Source organism: Megalobrama amblycephala, linkage group LG15 (genome assembly GCF_018812025.1).
Source record: "Megalobrama amblycephala isolate DHTTF-2021 linkage group LG15, ASM1881202v1, whole genome shotgun sequence".
NCBI lineage: Eukaryota > Metazoa > Chordata > Actinopteri > Cypriniformes > Xenocyprididae > Megalobrama > Megalobrama amblycephala.
The window spans coordinates 32,502,419-32,522,119 of NC_063058.1; the positions used below are offsets into that span (position 1 = coordinate 32,502,419).

Below are 19,701 nucleotides of genomic sequence, written 5' to 3' on the forward strand. Positions count from 1 at the left end.
ACAGTTACGACTTTTTTTGAAACAGTTTTTAATCTCGCAATTACGACTTTTTTTGAAACTGAGTTTTTAATCTCACAATTACAACTTTTTTTAAACAGTTTTTATCTCACAATTACGACTTTTTTTTAACAGTTTTTATCTCACAATTACGACTTTTTTTGAAACTGAGTTTTTAATCTCACAATTACGACTTTTTTTTAAACAGTTTTTATCTCACAGTTACGACTTTTTTTTAAACAGTTTTTATCTCACAGTTACGACTTTTTTGAAAGTTTTTATCTCACAGTTACGACTTTTTTTGAAACAGTTTTTAATCTCGCAATTACGACTTTTTTTGAAACTGAGTTTTTAATCTCACAATTACAACTTTTTTTAAACAGTTTTTATCTCACAATTACGACTTTTTTTTAACAGTTTTTATCTCACAATTACGACTTTTTTTGAAACTGAGTTTTTAATCTCGCAATTACGACTTTTTTTGAAACTGAGTTTTTAATCTCACAATTACAACTTTTTTTAAACAGTTTTTATCTCACAATTACGACTTTTTTTTAACAGTTTTTATCTCACAATTACAACTTTTTTTGAAACTGAGTTTTTAATCTCGCAATTACGACTTTTTTTGAAACTGAGTTTTTAATCTCACAATTACAACTTTTTTTAAACAGTTTTTATCTCACAATTACGACTTTTTTTGAAACTGAGTTTTTAATCTCGCAATTACAACTTTTTTTAAACAGTTTTTATCTCACAATTACGACTTTTTTTGAAACTGAGTTTTTAATCTCACAATTACGACTTTATATCTCACATTTCCAACTTTTTCTAGCAATTGCAAATTTTTATCTCATAATTCTGACATTTTTCAATTGTGTGTTTATATCTTGTAATTCTGACTTTTTTCTCAGAACTGAGAGATATAAACTCCCAATTTTGATTTATAAATTCAGAATTGCAAGATAAAAAGTTATTTATTTTTTTTATTCTGTGGCAGAAACAAGCTTCCACAGATGTGCACATGCTTCAACACAATATCCAGATTCTCTAAAACATTCATTCTCACCTTGACACCATATTTCACCTTCCCGGCGTAGTGGCGGATGATGAACGCCGGCTCCATGACGGCAGGAAACTCGATGTAGCCGCTTCCCTCGTGTTGACGCTTAAACTTGTCCAGCAGAGTTTGATTAGACGCCTGCGGAAAACTACAAACCAACAACAAGACAAATGTAAAGCTTACCATTCAAAACAGACATTATTAGAAAGGTTTGAAACTTAGACCAGTTCTAAATATTTGATCACAATTTTACAAAAGTTTATAATAATAATAATAATAATAATAATGTAACAATATAAAAATGATATAGCTAATTTAAAAATGGGTAGTACTTAACATTGTTAACATTAGCTAATGCATTAACTATCAATGAGCAATATATTTCACAGCATTTATTAATCTTTGTTAATGTTAAACCTTCATGTAAGTTCATTAACAGATACAACTTTTGATCTTAAAAATGTATTAGTAAATGCGGAAATTAACATTAAGACTAATAAATGCTGTAATAGAATAAACATATTAAATAAAGTGTGATAAAATCCAACAGAATTGGCTTCCAGCTTAATATTTTTTACTAAACATTTCTGTGAAATCTAAAACAAGGATACATGAATAATATATGATAACCGCATAACTGCAATGTGACTTCCTGAAACCGAAACCCATAACAGACCAGAATGAAACAGTCAAATATCATGTGCTTTCTGTGATGTGGTTGAGACGCACTTGCACTCTTCGTCCAGCAGGTGGAGCAGCGCCGTGGGTTTCTTACTGATGAGGTTGATGCAGGCTGTGTTGTCGATATAGTCGATCATGTGCCAGCTGATGCCCTCCGACCGATACTCCTCCTGAGAGAGCCAAAACATCACAGACACCATCAACACAAGAATAATTTTCTTTAACAAAAAAAGTATCAAAAAGCTCCATGGATTCACATAATATTATGCTTTATGAAGTACGTTTCATAAAGCATATTATGTGAATCCATAAATATCAGAGTTTAAACGTAATAAATTAAACTAAATACTTAAATGAGGAAGTGAATCGATGTTTAACCTTTTGCTTTATGCCACAAAAAACAAACCAAAATCAACCCTTAATCACAAAGATCTAAACACACCGAGTCCTTCAGGTTTGCTTGTGTTATCAAACTCCAGTGTTTAATGAAGTGTATTAATAATGACTTTCTGAAGAACATGTGAGCGATGTTTGCCTGAGCAAAACAAACGAGTTACGCCTCAGCAAACATCACTAATGATCTCAATAACACCTTCAAACGCGAGTTTTACCTGCTCTAGTTTGAAGATGTGCTGGTTGAAGTAATGCTGCAGCGTCTCGTTGGCAAAGTTGATGCAGAACTGCTCGAAGCTGTTGTTCTCGTAGTCCTCAAAGCCAAAGATGTCCAGCACCCCGATGGACAGGATCTGAAACACGGACACATTTCACATCAACATCAGTGATTAGGGTTAGAAATATCTCAGCACGAGAACGGAGGACACGAAACTAGCGTGAGCACGCGAGTTCACCACATTGTGACTTTCAGGACGGCTTATGAAAGTCTGTCTAGAAACTGCCGCCAAAATGGGAGAAAATACGTATCCGAAGATTATTGTGTACTTGTGTGAACAAATAAACACACACAAGGTCAGGAAACACTCTCCGAGCAGCTGATGTGTGTGTTTGTACCTTGGCCGAATCCTCCAGGTCTTTGTTGTAGAGCAGCGCGTGATTGGTGCGGAAGACGATCCAGTCGAACAGAGCTCCGTACAGAGACTTCGCCATCGAGTCCCTCACCGTCCCCGCCTGCACAGAGACACGAGTGTCATGTGTGAGTCCATGTGAAGAACATGTGAGTGATGTTTGTGCATGTAAAACCTACAAAACCATCTACAGAGTCCAGTGTGAACAACAGCAGCGTTTACTTTCAGAGCTGACCCAAAGTTTAATGAAAAATAAAGATCGAAAAGGGCAATAAAATCAGTGGAGATACATATATTTATGTGTGTGTGTGTGTGTGTGTGTGTGTGTGTGTGTGTGTGTGTGTGAGAGAGAGAGACAGAGAGAGAGAGAGAGAGAGAGAGACACACACACACACACAATTGCAATATTATGTATATATTTAAATCTCTCTGTGTCTCTTGGAGTCTCCCTGAATATCCCTGTGTCTCCCTGAATCTCCCTGTGTCTCTTGGAGTCTCCCTGAATCTCTGTGTCTCTCTGAATCTCCCTGTGTCTCTCTGAATCTCTGTGTCTCTCTGAATCCCTGTGTCTCTCTGAATCTCTGTGTCTCTCTGAATCTCCCTGTGTCTCTCTGAATCTCTGTGTCTCTCTGAATCTCCCTGTGTCTCTCTGAATCTCTGTGTCTCTCTGAATCTCCCTGTGTCTCTCTGAATCTCTGTGTCTCTCTGAATCTCTGTGTCTCTCTGAATCTCCCTGTGTCTCTCTGAATCTCTGTGTCTCTCTGAATCTCCCTGTGTCTCTCTGAATCTCTGTGTCTCTCTGAATCTCTGTGTCTCTCTGAATCTCCCTGTGTCTCTCTGAATCTCTGTGTCTCTCTGAATCTCTGTGTCTCTCTGAATCTCCCTGTGTCTCCCTGAATCTCTGTGTCTCTCTGAATCTCCCTGTGTCTCTCTGAATCTCTGTGTCTCTCTGAATCTCTGTGTCTCTCTGAATCTCCCTGTGTCTCTCTGAATCTCTGTGTCTCTCTGAATCCCTGTGTCTCTCTGAATCTCCCTGAATATCCCTATGTCTCCCTGAATCTCCCTGTGTCTCTTGGAGTCTCCCTGAATCTCTGTGTCTCTCTGAATCTCCCTGTGTCTCTCTGAATCTCTGTGTCTCTCTGAATCCCTGTGTCTCTCTGAATCTCCCTGAATATCCCTGTGTCTCCCTGAATCTCCCTGTGTCTCTTGGAGTCTCCCTGAATCTCTGTGTCTCCCTGAATCTCTGTGTCTCTCTGAATCTTCCTGAATCTCTGTGTCTCTCTGAATCTCTCTGTGTCTCTTGGAGTCTCCTTGAATATCCCTGTGTCTCCCTGAATCTCCCTGTGTCTCTTGGAGTCTCCCTGTGTCTCTCTGAATCTCCCTGAATCTCTGTGTCTCTCTGAATCTCCCTGTGTCTCTTGGAGTCTCCCTGAATCTCCCTGTGTCTCTCTGAATCTCTGTGTCTCTTGGAGTCTCCCTGAATCTCCCTGTGTCTCTCTGAATCTCCCTGTGTCTCTTGGTGTCTCCCTGAATCTCCCTGTGTCTCTCGGAATCTCCCTGTGTCTCTTGGAGTCTCCCTGTTTCTCTCTGAATCTCCCTGAATCTCTGTGTCTCTCTGAATCTCCCTGAATCTCCCTGTGTCTCTCTGAATCTCTGTGTCTCTTGGAGTCTCCCTGAATCTCTCTGTGTCTCTTGGAGTCTCCCTGAGTCTCCCTGAATCTCTCAGTGTCTATCTTGGAGTGTCTCGGAGTCACACTGTGTCCCTTTGTGTCTCTCCGAGTCTCCCTGAGTCTCTCTGAGTATATCTCTGTGACTCTTTGTGTCTCTCTCTATCTCTGAGTCTCCCTGAGTCTCTCTGTCTCTCTCGAAATCTCTCTCTGTGTCTCTCAGAGTCTCACTCTGAGTCTCTCTGAGTATCCTGGAGCCTCCCAGAGTCTATCTGAGTCTCTTTGTGTCTCTCTGTGACTCTGAGTCTCTCTAAGTCTCTTTGAGTCTCTCTGAATCTCCCTGTGTCTCTCTCTGAATCTCCCTGTGTCTCTCTGAGTCTCTTGGAGCTGACTCTTGGAGTCTCTCTGATTTAACAGATTTAAACATCCAGCGGCGCACAAATCTCCTTCAGCATGTGTGAAGCCCATAAAGCTGCAGGCGCTGCCAAGAACGCTGCTTATTGAACCTGCACGAGCCAAAACATATAAAACACTCTCCCCGCTTAACGCTGATGAAAGGTGCTATGACGTCCTGTAAGAAAAGCTAAATGAGAAACTTGCCGTGTGTCGCTGGGCCTGCTGGGATAGAGCGAAGCTGATTGGCTGTTGAAGGACTCAAGGACGTTCAAGCCAGAAGTTTATGGATTCAAACTGTCTTCATAATATAACTCAACCTCATGTTCAGTGTTGCAGAAGAAACTGCTGCATTATTGATTTGTCTTTTTATTTTTAGCCAAATTCCGGAGGAGGGACGAAACATTATATAAAACACCCCCTGCATGATTCATTATTCACAACACTTTAACATTTAAAGGTTGAGAGACGTTTTGATCACAAACTCAGAAACTGTGGAGGAGAACTGGAATATCACTTATTGCATATAACGACAGGACAGACGGAAAGATCTCATGTGTTTCTGGGTGGGAGATGACAAAAGAAACGCACAATATTACAGGAAGGTTTCCAGATGAACCACAGAGTTTATACGTTATTATAAACACACACACAGAGTGTAAGGAGGAAACGCTTTTGACGTCAGGAGTAAAATAAGACCACAAGAGAAAGTGAGATTAGATGAAGAGATAGGTGAGACGAGTCTGTGCACACATGTAAAGCATGAAGAGATTCGTCCACGGCACACGAAACCAGAGTAATAAACTAATGTGAGAGTCTGAGATTCATACAGAGACACAAAGTAAATGTTAATGCAAATGTTAATGTCTTTTATGCAAAAATAATCATGTGGATGTTTTAAATTGGCCTGTGACTGATAAAAAAAAAAAAAAAAAAAATTATAGAAAGTAAAGTAAATAAATAAACAAATAAAATAAAATAAAAAATATATATATATTTTAATAAAATAATAAAAATAAAGCATTGGATGACCCTCAACAGATGAAGTTTATCAACACAAAGGGCATTTAAAATAAATTAAAATAAATATATGAATAAATATAAAATAAATAAAATAAAACAAAATAAAAAAATAAAATAAAATAAAACAAAATAAAATAAAATATATTTAAAAAAAATAATAAAAATAAAGCATTAGATGACCTTCAACAGACACAATTTATCAACACACGGCAGTTTAAATAAAATAAAAAATATGAATAAAAAAATAAAATAAAATATATTTCATAATAAATAAAATATATTTAAAAAAAATAATAAAAATAAAGCACTAGATGACCCTCAACAGACGAAGTTTATCAACACACATGGCAGTGAAAATAAAATAATAAAATAAAATACAAATATAAATAAATAAATAAAAAATGAAAATAAATAATTGTTTAAAAAAAAGTTGTATAATGTTTTTAAATATTTTGTATATTTATGTTTTCTGTAGTCTAAAAACAAAAAGTAATAAATAAGTAAATAAATAAATATATTATTTAATTAATGAATTTTATATAGCTTATTTATTTATCTTGTTTATATACATATTTATATATTGTCATATATTTATATACACTTTTTATACAGAAGTGCATGATGAATTCATAATGTGAAAGCACAAGTAAAGGTTAAAGCCGGGTCTGGTTGAGTTTGTCCTGGAAAGGTGGAAAATGAGTTTCTTGTGTGGGTGGAAGAGATAATGATGCATAATGACACTGTGAGAAGATGAACGAGGATTCGAGAAGAAACAGCTCACAGGAAAAACAGACCACAAACCCCCCAAAACCACCAAACTTGGGTGTGTGAGGTTTATAACGTCAGTCTCGAGGGTTTATATTCTCACCTCTGCTAGTTTGTACGGCACAATCAGTCTCTCTCCCACCGTCACAGTCTTTCGTGTCGTCAGAGCCTCGAAAAGCATCTCCTCCTTCACCTGGGCATCAAAACAAACCATGAGAACTGCACACATCTATTACTAATTCAGACGCTTATGCACAGTTTTGCAGCTACAGCTACTCAAAAACCGTTTTACTCTGCAAATCAATCTGTGTTTGGACAGCATGTGAATAAAATGTTGGGATGTACAGCATAAACACTGGGAAATTTCATGAAAAACAGACACGTTTGCCTTCCTTAGCGTGCAAGTGTTTCCTTATTAAACCCTCGAATTCATATAAACGTCCATTTTATGCTATTAAATCACAGACTCGTGTGTTTTAGTGCTTTGTGTGTGTGTATTAGTGTTCTCTGTGGTGGGCAAAACCCTTTCCATCAATATTAGTATTATAAAAGACTAAAACACTGTAAAAAGAAAATACAAACGAGGAAACTAAAGCTCATAAAGTAGAAAAACCTTGTCAATAAACTCAACTTCAGGAAAAGGCTCGTGCAGCCAAAGTAAATCAAAGCTGTTATCGTGAAATGTGTTCAAACAGTAAGATGTTGGACGACCATCAACACACGGAGTTCATCAACACACAGCAGTTTAAAATAAAATAAAATAAAATAATAAAAAAATAAAATAACAAAAAAATATATTTAAAAAAATAATAAAAAATAAAGTGTTGGAAACTCAGCAGACAAAGTTTATCAACACATAGCAGCTTAAATAAAATAAAATAATAAAAAAATAAAATAAAATAAAAAAAATGAAATGAAATGAAACACTTAAATGAAAAAGAAAAATGTTGACTTGGCAAAAACATAAAATTAATAAGTTTAAGTTGAAGTAAATGACAAACTAAAACTAAAACTAAAAAAAATAAATAAATAAATAAATATTTTAAATAAATATTTTTAAAAAATAATAATAAATGAGGTGTTTGGTGACCCTCAACAGACGAAGTTCATCAATACATGACAGTTTAATAAAGTAAAATAAAATAAAATAAAAATAAAAATATTACATGAAAAACTTAAATGAAAAATAGAAATGTTGCTTTGGCATGAGGCAGTTTTATTATAATAAAAAAAGAAAATATTAGATAAAAAAGAAAAATGAATGTTGCCATAGCAACTAACTGAAATAAATATTTTAAGTTGAAATACTAAAATTACTAAAACTAAAACTGAAAAAAAAATCTATGAAAAATGAATTAAAGCTATTTTTTTTTTTATAATAAAACTGACATAAGCCCATAACAAAATTACAAACTTAAAAATAAAAACTGAAAATATAAAAATAAAAGCTAATTTAAAATATTTATAAACACTAATAGTACAAACCCGATTCCAAAAAAGTTGGGACACTGTACAAATTGTGAATAAAAAAGGAATGCAATAATTTACAAATCTCATAAAGTTATATTTTATTCACAATAGAATATAGATAACATATCAAATGTTGAAAGTGAGACATTTTGAAATGTCATGCCAAATATTGGCTCATTTTGGATTTCATGAGAGCTACACATTCCAAAAAAGTTGGGACAGGTAGCAATAAGAGGCCGGAAAAGTTAAATGTACATATAAGGAACAGCTGGAGGACCAATTTGCAACTTATTAGGTCAATCGGCAACATGATTGGGTATAAAAAGAGCCTCTCAGAGTGGCAGTATCATGGGTGGCATGGGCAGCTTACACATCTGGAAAGGCACCATCAATGCTGAAAGGTACATCCAAGTTCTAGAACAACATATGCTCCCATCCAGATGTCATCTCTTTCAGGGAAGACCTTGCATTTTCCAACATGACAATGCCAGACCACATACTGCATCAATTACAACATCATGGCTGCGTAGAAGAAGGATCCGGGTACTGAAATGGCCAGCCTGCAGTCCAGATCTTTCACCCATAGAAAACATTTGAGCATCATAAAGAGGAAGATGCGACAAAGAAGACCTAAGACAGTTGAGCAACTAGAAGCCTGTATTAGACAAGAATGGGACAACATTCCTATTCCTAAACTTGAGCAACTTGTCTCCTCAGTCCCCAGACGTTTGCAGACTGTTATAAAAAGAAGAGGGGATGCCACACAGTGGTAAACATGGCCTTGTCCCAACTTTTTTGAGATGTGTTGATGCCATGAAATTTAAAATCAACTTATTTTTCTCTTAAAATGATACATTTTCTCACTTTAAACATTTGATATGTCATCTATGTTGTATTCTGAATAAAATATTGAAATTTGAAACTTCCACATTGTGTTTTTATTCACAATTTGTACCGTGTCCCAACTTTTTTGGAATCGGGTTAGTATATAAATAATCCTAAAATATGACGCTTATATATAGTAAAGTGATGCATTGTAATAAACAATGAAGCAGGAGGAAACTGATCAGAGTGTCATAAAACATCAAATAATGATTTATCCTTGATGAAAGACCAATGAGATTTCACTGTGGGCGGAGCTACAACAACAACAACAGAAACCACATGACCAGCAGGATCATGTCGTACACTTCGCAGGCGGATAACTCGTCATGAGTGGTTCGTACGGACTGACCTCCAGGAGTTCGGAGACGATAGGAAGCACCTCCGGGTTGCAGATGTCGATGGAGTCGTCCCGGTACGTCTTCTTCTTGTACCGGATATTCCCCAGGTGAAGGATCGCAGACAGTAAAGAGAAGATTCTGCGGAGACCAACACATCTCTGAATGAGTCAAACGTCACAGTAAAGACGGCAGAAACTCACAACAGCATGTGATCCCAAACCAGCCAATCCGACGCCAGCAGAGCTGAATGCACAGAATGATTGACAGGCAGAGTTAAACTCACTGTTTTCTGGTGGCCGGGAGGAATCCCACCATCTCCATGGCCAGCTGGAGCCGCTCGAAGTCATGCTTCAGATCCTCTCCTTCCACCGTGAAACAGTCCTGCGCCAAACAACAATCTGAGCCGTTAATGACAGATACTACACTAAAACTGAGGCTTGACATTAAATAATTATCAGACACACTGAGCAGTTCAATTAAGAGGAAAACCGCAGCTCTGTGAGGAGGGTCTGAAACACAAGTATGCAGAGGAAGTGAGGCGGTGAGAGAGACAGGACTTCCTGTTGACCCCAATAACAGCCCTGAGCGAGCTACACGTCTCTGGATCATTACAAATCGTGTCTGTCTCAGATGAGCGTTTTGTGTTGGCGGATTGTTTTAAGACGCGGATCTCAGGATTTCGGAGGCGTTTTCTCACGATCAATCTGTGACAGTCAAACCAGCTCCTCAAATTAGGTGTTGATCCGGATTAAACCAGTTTAAAGAGCCGAAGAGGAGCACGAATGACTGCTTTTGACACTGATGATGTAGAAAACTAATTAAAAGCAAGAAAAACTGAAAAATCAGCAAGGTTTCTCTGGTGAAAAACACTTCTACAGGACAAAACTACTATTAAAAAAAAGTAAATAAATAAATAACATAAAACAGAAAAATAGAATAAAAACTAAAAATTAAATAAAGTAAAATAAAATGAAAATGAAAAATAAAATACAATAAATTAAACTGAAATAAAATAAATAAACAAAAAAATAAAAAGAAAATGAAGAAAAAGAAAAACTAATATAAAATAGTAAAAAAAATAAAATGAAAAATAATAATAGTAAAAAAATAAAACTAAGAAAAGAAATAATAAAATAAATAAAATCCAATAAAATAAAGTAATAAATAAATAAATAAATAAAATCCAATAAAAAATAAACTAAAAAAAAAAAATATATATATATATATATATATATATATATATATATATATATAAATATATATATATATATATATATATATATATATATATAAATTAAAAGAAAAAAAGAAAAAAATATAAAAAGAAAACATAATATAAAATAGTAAAATAAAGATAAAAATAAATTAAAACTAATATAAATCATAAATAAAACAAAAATAAAATAAAGTAAAAAGTTAAAAAAAAATAAAAGAAAAAATAAATTAAGCAGCAAATTAAACTTTTAAGGTTTTTGTTAAAATCTGTGCAGACAAATATCAATTCAAACAAATAAATATATGAAACACTACGAGGACAAATAAATAAATCTTAAATATTACCAACCTGACTGCTTACAATGGAGTAAAACTGCACACATTGAAGCAACACAGACACACAAAACCCACAAACACTTACCCACAAACAAAATAAATAAATAAAAAAATCCATCAAGCTATTGATGAAAAATAAAAACGAAAATAAAAAACTAAATTAGAAAAAAAAAATAGTGAAATAAAATAAAAAATAGACAAAATAACAAATAAATAAAAACAATTAAATAAAATAAAAAATAAAGTAGTGAAAAAAATTAAATAAAGTAAAATAAAAAACAATAAGATAAAATAAATAAATAAAATTAAATAGAATTAAAATAAAAAAAGCAAGCAAGCAGCAAATTAAATAAAGATTTGTGTTGAAATCCAGACACTGTGTGTCTCAGTACAAGATCCATGAGTAAACGAGGCGTCTCAAAGCGACTGTCCTCCATTAAACGCTTTATTAAATGCTGCTAATCAGGTTTGGTCGTTTACCAGAACACAGAGAGACACCGACACAAATAAAACAAATGAAGATGTGAAGAAACACACACACACACACACACACACACACACACACACACACACACACACACACACACACTCGGTACTGACCAGCTCCGTCTCATAGTAATTCCCCCAGTGCTGTCTGTGGACTGTCTTTGTTATCTGGAAGGCAGACAGACGGTTAGGAGCGGCAGACAGGGTCATCTGTCACACACACACACACACACACACACACACACATGCATGAATGTTAGACACACAATCAATGAAACATGCAGTTACTGGACCCGGGTGTAAACACTCTCACTCCAAAAGAGATTTGATTACAACACTTTATTAAACTGAATCTGCTCATGATCTGATCAATAGATTAAATATCAAAGTGTCTTTATTGTAAAGAAAGATGCATGAAATAGTTTGAAATGCTAAAATAACTGAAAGAAAATATTAGTTTTATTTTCTAACAGTATTGTGTGACTGTTAAACATTGAAGGAAAATAAATCAGTCAATGATTTTGAATTTTGAGTAAATATATTTTAATAATAATAAGCGTAACTATTGTTTTTTATCATTAAATATGATAATTTATTTGTAAAAAAAAAATTGTAAATATGTCAACAGTCTTTCTGAATTTGGATTAATATATATAAATAATAATAGTAATACTACTAACTACTACTAATTTTAAAATAAGTATAACATTTTGTTATCATTAAATTGTATTATTTTTCAGCAAATCTGTCCATATTTTTTCTGATTTTTGAGTAAATATATTAAAAATATATTATTAATAATAACAATTTTAAAATAAGTAAAAATATTTTGAGTAAATATATTGAAAAATAATAATAGTACTTTTTAATGTTTATTATATTGTATCTTTTTTTTTCTGATTTTTGAGTAAATATATTAAAATAATATTACTAATAAAAATCATTTTAAAATAAGTAGAAAATATTTGAGTAGATATATTTAAATAATAATAGTAGTTCTAAAAAAACGCTAATTATTGTAAACATTGTATTATATTTTTTAAGCAAATCTGTGAATATTTTGTTCTGAATTTTGAGTAAATACATTATAAAAATAATAATTTTAAAGTAAGTGCAAAATATTTAGTATATATTATTTGTTATTACATTTTATTATATCTTTTAGCAAATCTGTCAATATTTTTTTATTATTTTTTTAAATATATTGATATAATAATAATAAAACATTTAAAATAAGTGTAAATATATTGATTATAATATTATAATGAAATAATAAGAGTAATTGTAAAAAAAAGTGCAATTTTTTAATATATTATTTATTATTATTTTGTATTAAATTGTATTTATTACTTATATTTTAATAAATATATTATTAAAATATATAAGTATATAAGTATTAAATTGTATTTATTACTTAGTTTAGTAAATATACTAAAATAATAATAATAATAACAACAAAATTAAAACTATTTTAAAATAAGTGTAAAATATTTTGAGTAAATATATTGATTATTATATTATAATGAAATAATAAAAATTGTAAAAAAGTGAAATTTTTTAATATATTATTTGTTATTAATTTGTATTTAATTTGATTTTTTACTTATATTTTTCTGAATTTTGAGTAAATATATTTAAATAATAATAATAATACAACAATTTTAAAATAAGTGTAAAATATTTTGAGTAAATATATTGATTATTATATTATAATAAAATTGTAAAAAAAAGTACTTTTTAGTAGATTTTTTTACTTATATTTTTCTGAATTTTGATTAAATATACTGAAATAAATAATAATAATAATAATAATAATACAATTTTAAAATAAGTATAAAATATTTAGAGTAAATATATTGATGAAATGATTATAAAATAATTATAATACATTTTTAAATCATTGTAATAATTGTAAAATAATTTAAAATAGTAACATATTTTGTGTACATATTATTTATCATTAAACTGTATAATATGTTTCATCACTATATCAACTTTCTAGAAATGTTGCTCGAACACTAAATTAATTTTCATTCCGAGTTTGATGCATCTTTACACCTCTAGTAAAGACACTTGAGATGAAACACACACACACACACACACACACACCCTTCAGATTTCCTTCTAGAAACATTTATGCCGAATATTACACACATATTCCTCACATCCTCGGCACAAAGCTGGCACAATCATTCAGATGTGTGTGTGTGTGTGTGTGTGTGTGTGTGTGTGTGTGTGTCAATAGACTGGAGTCATAAATGTGCTTCTGCACGCGACCAGCTCTGCTACGGATGCTGACGACTGTCACCATGGCAACAGCGGCACCCGGCAACAGCCTCAGCATCATCCAGCTCTTTGTGTTGCCGGGGATTATGGGGCATGTTCTGCAGAAAACGAGCTCAGAGGCCGATTCTCTTCCTGTGGCAGCGAACAAAGACATACGCGTCTGATACGATGTCATATTTCAGTCGTGAATCCGCTGTACCTGGTTCAGGTAATGATACTCCTCCGGCTGGAGAAGATGGAATGATTTTCTCTCTTCTTCACTCGCTCCAGCCAGCAGGTAATAAAACACGTGATAGTTCCTGTGAGACGACAGGAATTACATGAATATGCTTTAAATCATCTCAACACACCAATCATAAATGCGTCATGTGACGTGACGTGCCTCTCATTGTGCTCCTGATAAACCAGCCGGGATTTTTCCAGAAGATATTTCTCCACATACGCTCTGAAATCAACCGTGGAAACAATTATTGTAGAAGTTAGTTAAAGTGACTTCACACAGAAACAACATGAATGATAAAAGTGCAGCACATATTTGGGTTTCTGCCTATGTAGAGCACTTCAGATCAGTCACTAATGAGGGCGCATGTCCTTCACAGGTAGTGCCCTATTTAGACACCAGTTCACTAGGTCTGAGCAGAAAAAAGCATCTCTTGCTCTCATTAATAATTAAATAATATTTTAGATGTATTAAAAAATCTAAATATCCTTAAAATGATTTTAAAAATATTTAAAATGTAGTTTAAAAATATTTATGAAATATTTAAAAAGAATTACATATTTAAAAGAATTTAAAATAATATTTAAAAAAATATATTTAGAAATATAATTAAATATAATACAATAAAAAAGTTTTTTTTAAATAGTTTTAAATTGTTTAAAATATAAATATTAAAAATAACTGCATATTCAAATTTTTAAAATCATTTAAAAACATTAAATAATATTTTTTAAAAATAATACAAATGAATAGAAATATTTAAATTAAAAAACATTCAAATATTGTTAAAAATGTAAATATTTAAAAAAATAAAAAAAACACTTAATTATATTAAAATAATATTTCTAATGAAAATTATTTTAAAATAACATTCTGAGTAAATATAGTGAAATAATAATAGTAATTAAAAAAATAGATAAATATTTTGTATATATTTGTTATTATAGTGTATTATATTTTACAAATCTGTTCATATTTTTAATGAAAATACATTAAAATAAAAACAATAATAATAATAAAGTGCAAAATATTTATATATATATAATATATTTATTACATTTTATTATTTTTCTGAATTTTTAAATATATTGATATATAATAATAATAATAATAATATTTAAAAATATTCAAATATTATTTAAATATTTAAATACTTCACTTAAAGTGATATTTAAAATACAGTTAAAAATTATTAGTTTAAAATTAGTTTTAAATAGTTATATAATAGAAATATATATTCAAAAATAAATACATTCAATAAACTTTATTTAAAAAAAAACTTAAATATTTAAAAAATGAATACATATTTAGAAATATATTTACAATTACTATAAATTATATTTAAATAATATTTAAAAATATATTGAAAAAAAAATTAAAATAGTTTTCATTTTTTAAATATAAATATATATTAAAAATCCATAAATACAATATACATTAAAAATAATCAAATAATTATTAAAACAATTTAAATGCTCAAAAAAGTAAATATATCTGTAAAATCTAATGTGTGTTTGAATGCTTGAAACAGTTTATGTTTGATCAGAGAAGCGTCTCACCCTCTGACGGTCCCGCTCTCCTGATAGTTGACTTGAATGAACTTTCCGAAGCGGCTGGAATTATTATTATGGGCTGTTTTGGCGTTTCCAAAAGCCTGAGAGGAAAAACAAAAGCACATTAAGAAACAAAAACACAACTATAGTGGAGGAAAAGCACGTAGATATTCTGCAGATCAACATCTGGATGATTCACGTCTCATAACTCGAGCAGGACGTGAGGACGGGCCGAGAGACGCTCTCAGTCACGGCCGTGTGTCAGCGCCGCAGACGTCTGACGGACCCTGAGAGACGCTCACCGACACGCTCTCCACGGGCTTCAGTCATGTGACTCAAACTACATCTGATCCAGTTTAACTCAACGCAAGAGAACTGACTGTTATTAATAATAATAACAGCTGGACAACAAGCAGAAGTGTATTTAAACAACTGCATACATTTACTTTTAGATATGGTTTCCAAAGACCTTTTTTCGAAAAACTGCCTTATTTATAACATTGAATTGCACCTCAAAATATCATTAAAAATATGATATTTAAATAATACTTAAAAATACATGTTTATTTAAAACATTTAAAAATATTTAAAATAATTTAGAAAGATTTATTTAAAATATACATTATAATAGCTGAACAACAGTTAAAAGTAATAAATTATTACTGTAAATAATATTGATAATTATTATAATATTAATAAATATTTGTGTATTATTATTGTATCTTTTGATAAAAGTAAAAAAATATGTATAAACTCTGAAATGACTTAGTTTTAATAAATATGCTAATATAAACAGACAAATGCTCCTCAAAAGATGATTTAAAATATTATAAAATAATAATATAAATATTTAAAACACATTTTAAAATATATTTTAAATAAATAAATTTTTTTATTTTATATATTATGTTGATATAAACATATTACTTCACTACATATTCCCCTAAAAATATTTACATTCTCACACTCATTTAAAAAATATTGTATTAAATTATACTTAAAAGTACATATTTAAATGTATTTAGAATATTTAAAATAATTGTAAAATATATTATATTTTATTATTAATATATTATATATATATATATATATATATATATATATATATATATATATATATATATATATATATATATATATATATATATAAATAAAGTGTATTATGGAATCTTTTGATAAAAGTAAAAAAAATATATATTTATAAACTATGATATGACTTGAGTTTAATAAATATGTTAATATAAACAGATAAATGCCCCCTAAAAGATAAATTAAAAATATATAAGCCATTAAAAATATATATATTTTAAATAAATCAACATATTCCCCTCAGAATATTTAAATTCTAGTACTCATTTAAAAATATAATATTTCAATAATATTAAAAAATACATTTTGAAATCCTTTAAAATACTTTCAAGGATTTTAAATAAATAAAGGATTTTGAAATAATTTTAAATACTTTAAAATATGTTTAATTAAAGATACAAATATTTATAAAATATTTAATAAAAATATTTAAAATATACACAATATTAGCTGAACAACAGTAAGCAGTAACAAATAAAAGTGTATTATTGCAGATATAAACATTTAATAAACATTATGTTCATATAAATATGCAAACGTATAGCTTTTAAGCACTAACGTGAAGTAGAGATGAACTGAAATGTGATTGGACACTCTGGACCAAATAAAAACCTCTGGAGGAAATGTCACATTTGGAAGTACTAAAGCTGCCCTCTTTATGACATCACAAGCCCCTCCCCCTGCGGGACGGGCCGCACGCGGGGCAGCGGGTCGATCAGGAGGGGTGAAGCTTTAAATAAACACAGACCGAGTGTGTGACGGGAGGCTTCAGGTTTGATTAATGCTGAGAAACGTGTGAACTTGATGAAGGGATCATAAACAGGCTTGAACTCTCCAGAACCTTCGAGCGCTACGGCTCCGCTGGGAGGTGTTAGGAGATCCGGAGGCGCGCTTAGACCACCCGGACACACCGCACTGAACCGGGCTGCGTTTCAAACCTCACAAACACACTTCACCTTGATGTTTCTGGACAATGATATGCTCTGAAGAGCCTCGAATATACTAATGGCTTAAATTAAAATGATATTAATGATATAAATATTTAAAATATTATATTACAAGTAATTAAATAATAATAATAATAATAATATTTTAGATGTATTTTTAAAATGTTTAAAAATATGAAAAACATGTCAAATATATTTCAACAACAATATTTTAGATGTATTTTTTTTTAAATATTGGAAAAAAATGTAGTTTGAAATATGTATATAATATTTTAAAATATAACTATATTTAATAAAATAAAATATCATTAACATATTTAAAATAATAAATAGATATTTAAACATTTTTTAAATCATTCAAAATATGTATTAAAAATTTCAAAATATCATTAAACATATTGAAAAAATATTTAAAATGTAGTTTGAAAATATTTATGTAATATTTTTTAAATATAACTATACTTAGTAAAATAAAAAAAAATCATTAATATATTTAAAATAATAAATACATTTTTAAACATATTTAAAATAATTAAAAATAAATATGGAAATATTCTAAATATTAAACATTAAAAAAATATTAGAAATGTACTTTAAAAATATGTATTTAATATTTTTTAAATATAACTATATTTAGTAAAATAAAGACATCATTAAACATTTAAAAGAATTAAAAATATATATGGAAATATTCAAAATGTCATTAAACATTAAAAAAAATATTAGAAATGTACTTTAAAAATATTTAAATATTTTAAAATATAACTATATATTAAAAAATATATAATCAAAATATGATTAAAATATTAAAAAAATACATTTTTAAAAAATTTTTAAATAATTAAAAATACATATTAAAATGTAAAAAAATACATTAAGTCATATTTAAAAAATATTTAGAAATATATTTACAATTATTAATTTAATAATATTCAAAATATAATTAAAATATTAAATATTTAAAAAATAAAAACTTAAAATTATGTTATAATTACATTATATATAAATGCATAAATATGATAAATAAAAATTAATTTATATAAAAATATTTTAAAAAAAATAATAAAACAATTTAAATTATATATTAAAAAATAAATATCTATTATTTCAAATATAATTGAGAAGTAATCAGGCTGTAATGATTGTCCTCTTAGGTCGATGAGTTTCATCATGTGATCTGTCACTTTATTCCTCAGTACTGAAGTTCTCTGCGGCAGGACCCCGGGGACGTTTCCACTGTCACTTCCTGTTCACCATCACAAGAGAAGCACAATTTCACACCCTCTCTGCTGGACAGGGAGGATCCTGCTCCCGCGCTGGTTAAACGACAGGACGGATGATGACTGGTTAATTACGCCGTCACGGGTCACGACGTCTCTGTCTTTATTAGCCGCCCACTCTCCTCTTCCCTCTGTACTCGACACAAACTCCTCTGAACGCTCGTCTCACACACCACAGGTTTATTCTGTTTATTCTGTGTGTCCTGAGGCAGTGCGACTCACGATAATCACGTTAGCTGCCTAATTAAACAGCAAGAGCGTAGGACTGAAGATACATGATCCGACCCACGCCTGCAGACACACACACACACACACACACACACACACACACACACACACACACACACACACACACACACACACACACACACACACACACACACACACACACACACACACAATGCTGCTGCAACACCCTCACCGTCCAATCAGCTGCAGGCTAGAGACCACCTTTATACTGACCCGGGGTCAGAACACCATCACAACACTGACCTCAGATCAGCGCAGGGCAGTCATGACCCTCACAGCAATTATAGACATTAAACTAAAAAAGTATATAAAAATAATGTAGAAAAATTATAAAATAACTATTTAAATTAAATAAAATAAAATTAATATAATGGTACATGAAAATGGCTAATGGCTTAAATTGATAAATTATATTTAAATGATATTTAAAATATAAATATTTAAAAATGTATTTAAAATATTATTTTTGTAGTAATTAAATAATAATAATAATAATTTTTATGTATTTTTAAAACATTCAAAGTATTACAAATATTGAACACATATTTAACATGTAGTTTTAAAGTATTTATATAATATTTTTAAATGTATATATATTTATATTGATAAAGTTATAATTTGAAAAATATATTAAAATATTCTAAATATTACATTTTGTCATATTTAAAAAAATATATATTTAGAAATATATTTACAATTATTTAAAAATATTTAAATACTATTTTTGAGGCAGTGTAAA

General features: G+C 30.3%; 1 protein-coding gene across 19 annotated transcripts in view; it reads right to left on the reverse strand.

The window, feature by feature from the left end:
• The window catches only part of myo9ab (myosin IXAb), a 109,386-nt gene that overhangs the window by 33,019 nt on the left and 56,666 nt on the right, over window positions 1–19,701 (reverse strand). For 12 of the 19 annotated variants that reach the window (XM_048159082.1, XM_048159083.1, XM_048159087.1 and 9 more), the window contains exons 3-13: window positions 15,404–15,498; window positions 14,007–14,069; window positions 13,824–13,923; window positions 11,453–11,548; window positions 9,585–9,682; window positions 9,313–9,439; window positions 6,712–6,801; window positions 2,747–2,863; window positions 2,350–2,484; window positions 1,787–1,908; window positions 1,064–1,205 (exon numbers count right to left, since the gene is read on the reverse strand). In XM_048159082.1, coding sequence (XP_048015039.1) covers window positions 1,064–1,205; window positions 1,787–1,908; window positions 2,350–2,484; window positions 2,747–2,863; window positions 6,712–6,801; window positions 9,313–9,439; window positions 9,585–9,682; window positions 11,453–11,548; window positions 13,824–13,923; window positions 14,007–14,069; window positions 15,404–15,498 — 1,185 coding nt within the window. The remainder of the gene's footprint in view (window positions 1–1,063; window positions 1,206–1,786; window positions 1,909–2,349; window positions 2,485–2,746; window positions 2,864–6,711; window positions 6,802–9,312; window positions 9,440–9,584; window positions 9,683–11,452; window positions 11,549–13,823; window positions 13,924–14,006; window positions 14,070–15,403; window positions 15,499–19,701) is intronic. The other 7 variants (XM_048159079.1, XM_048159097.1, XM_048159096.1 and 4 more) reach the window with 2 other exon arrangements.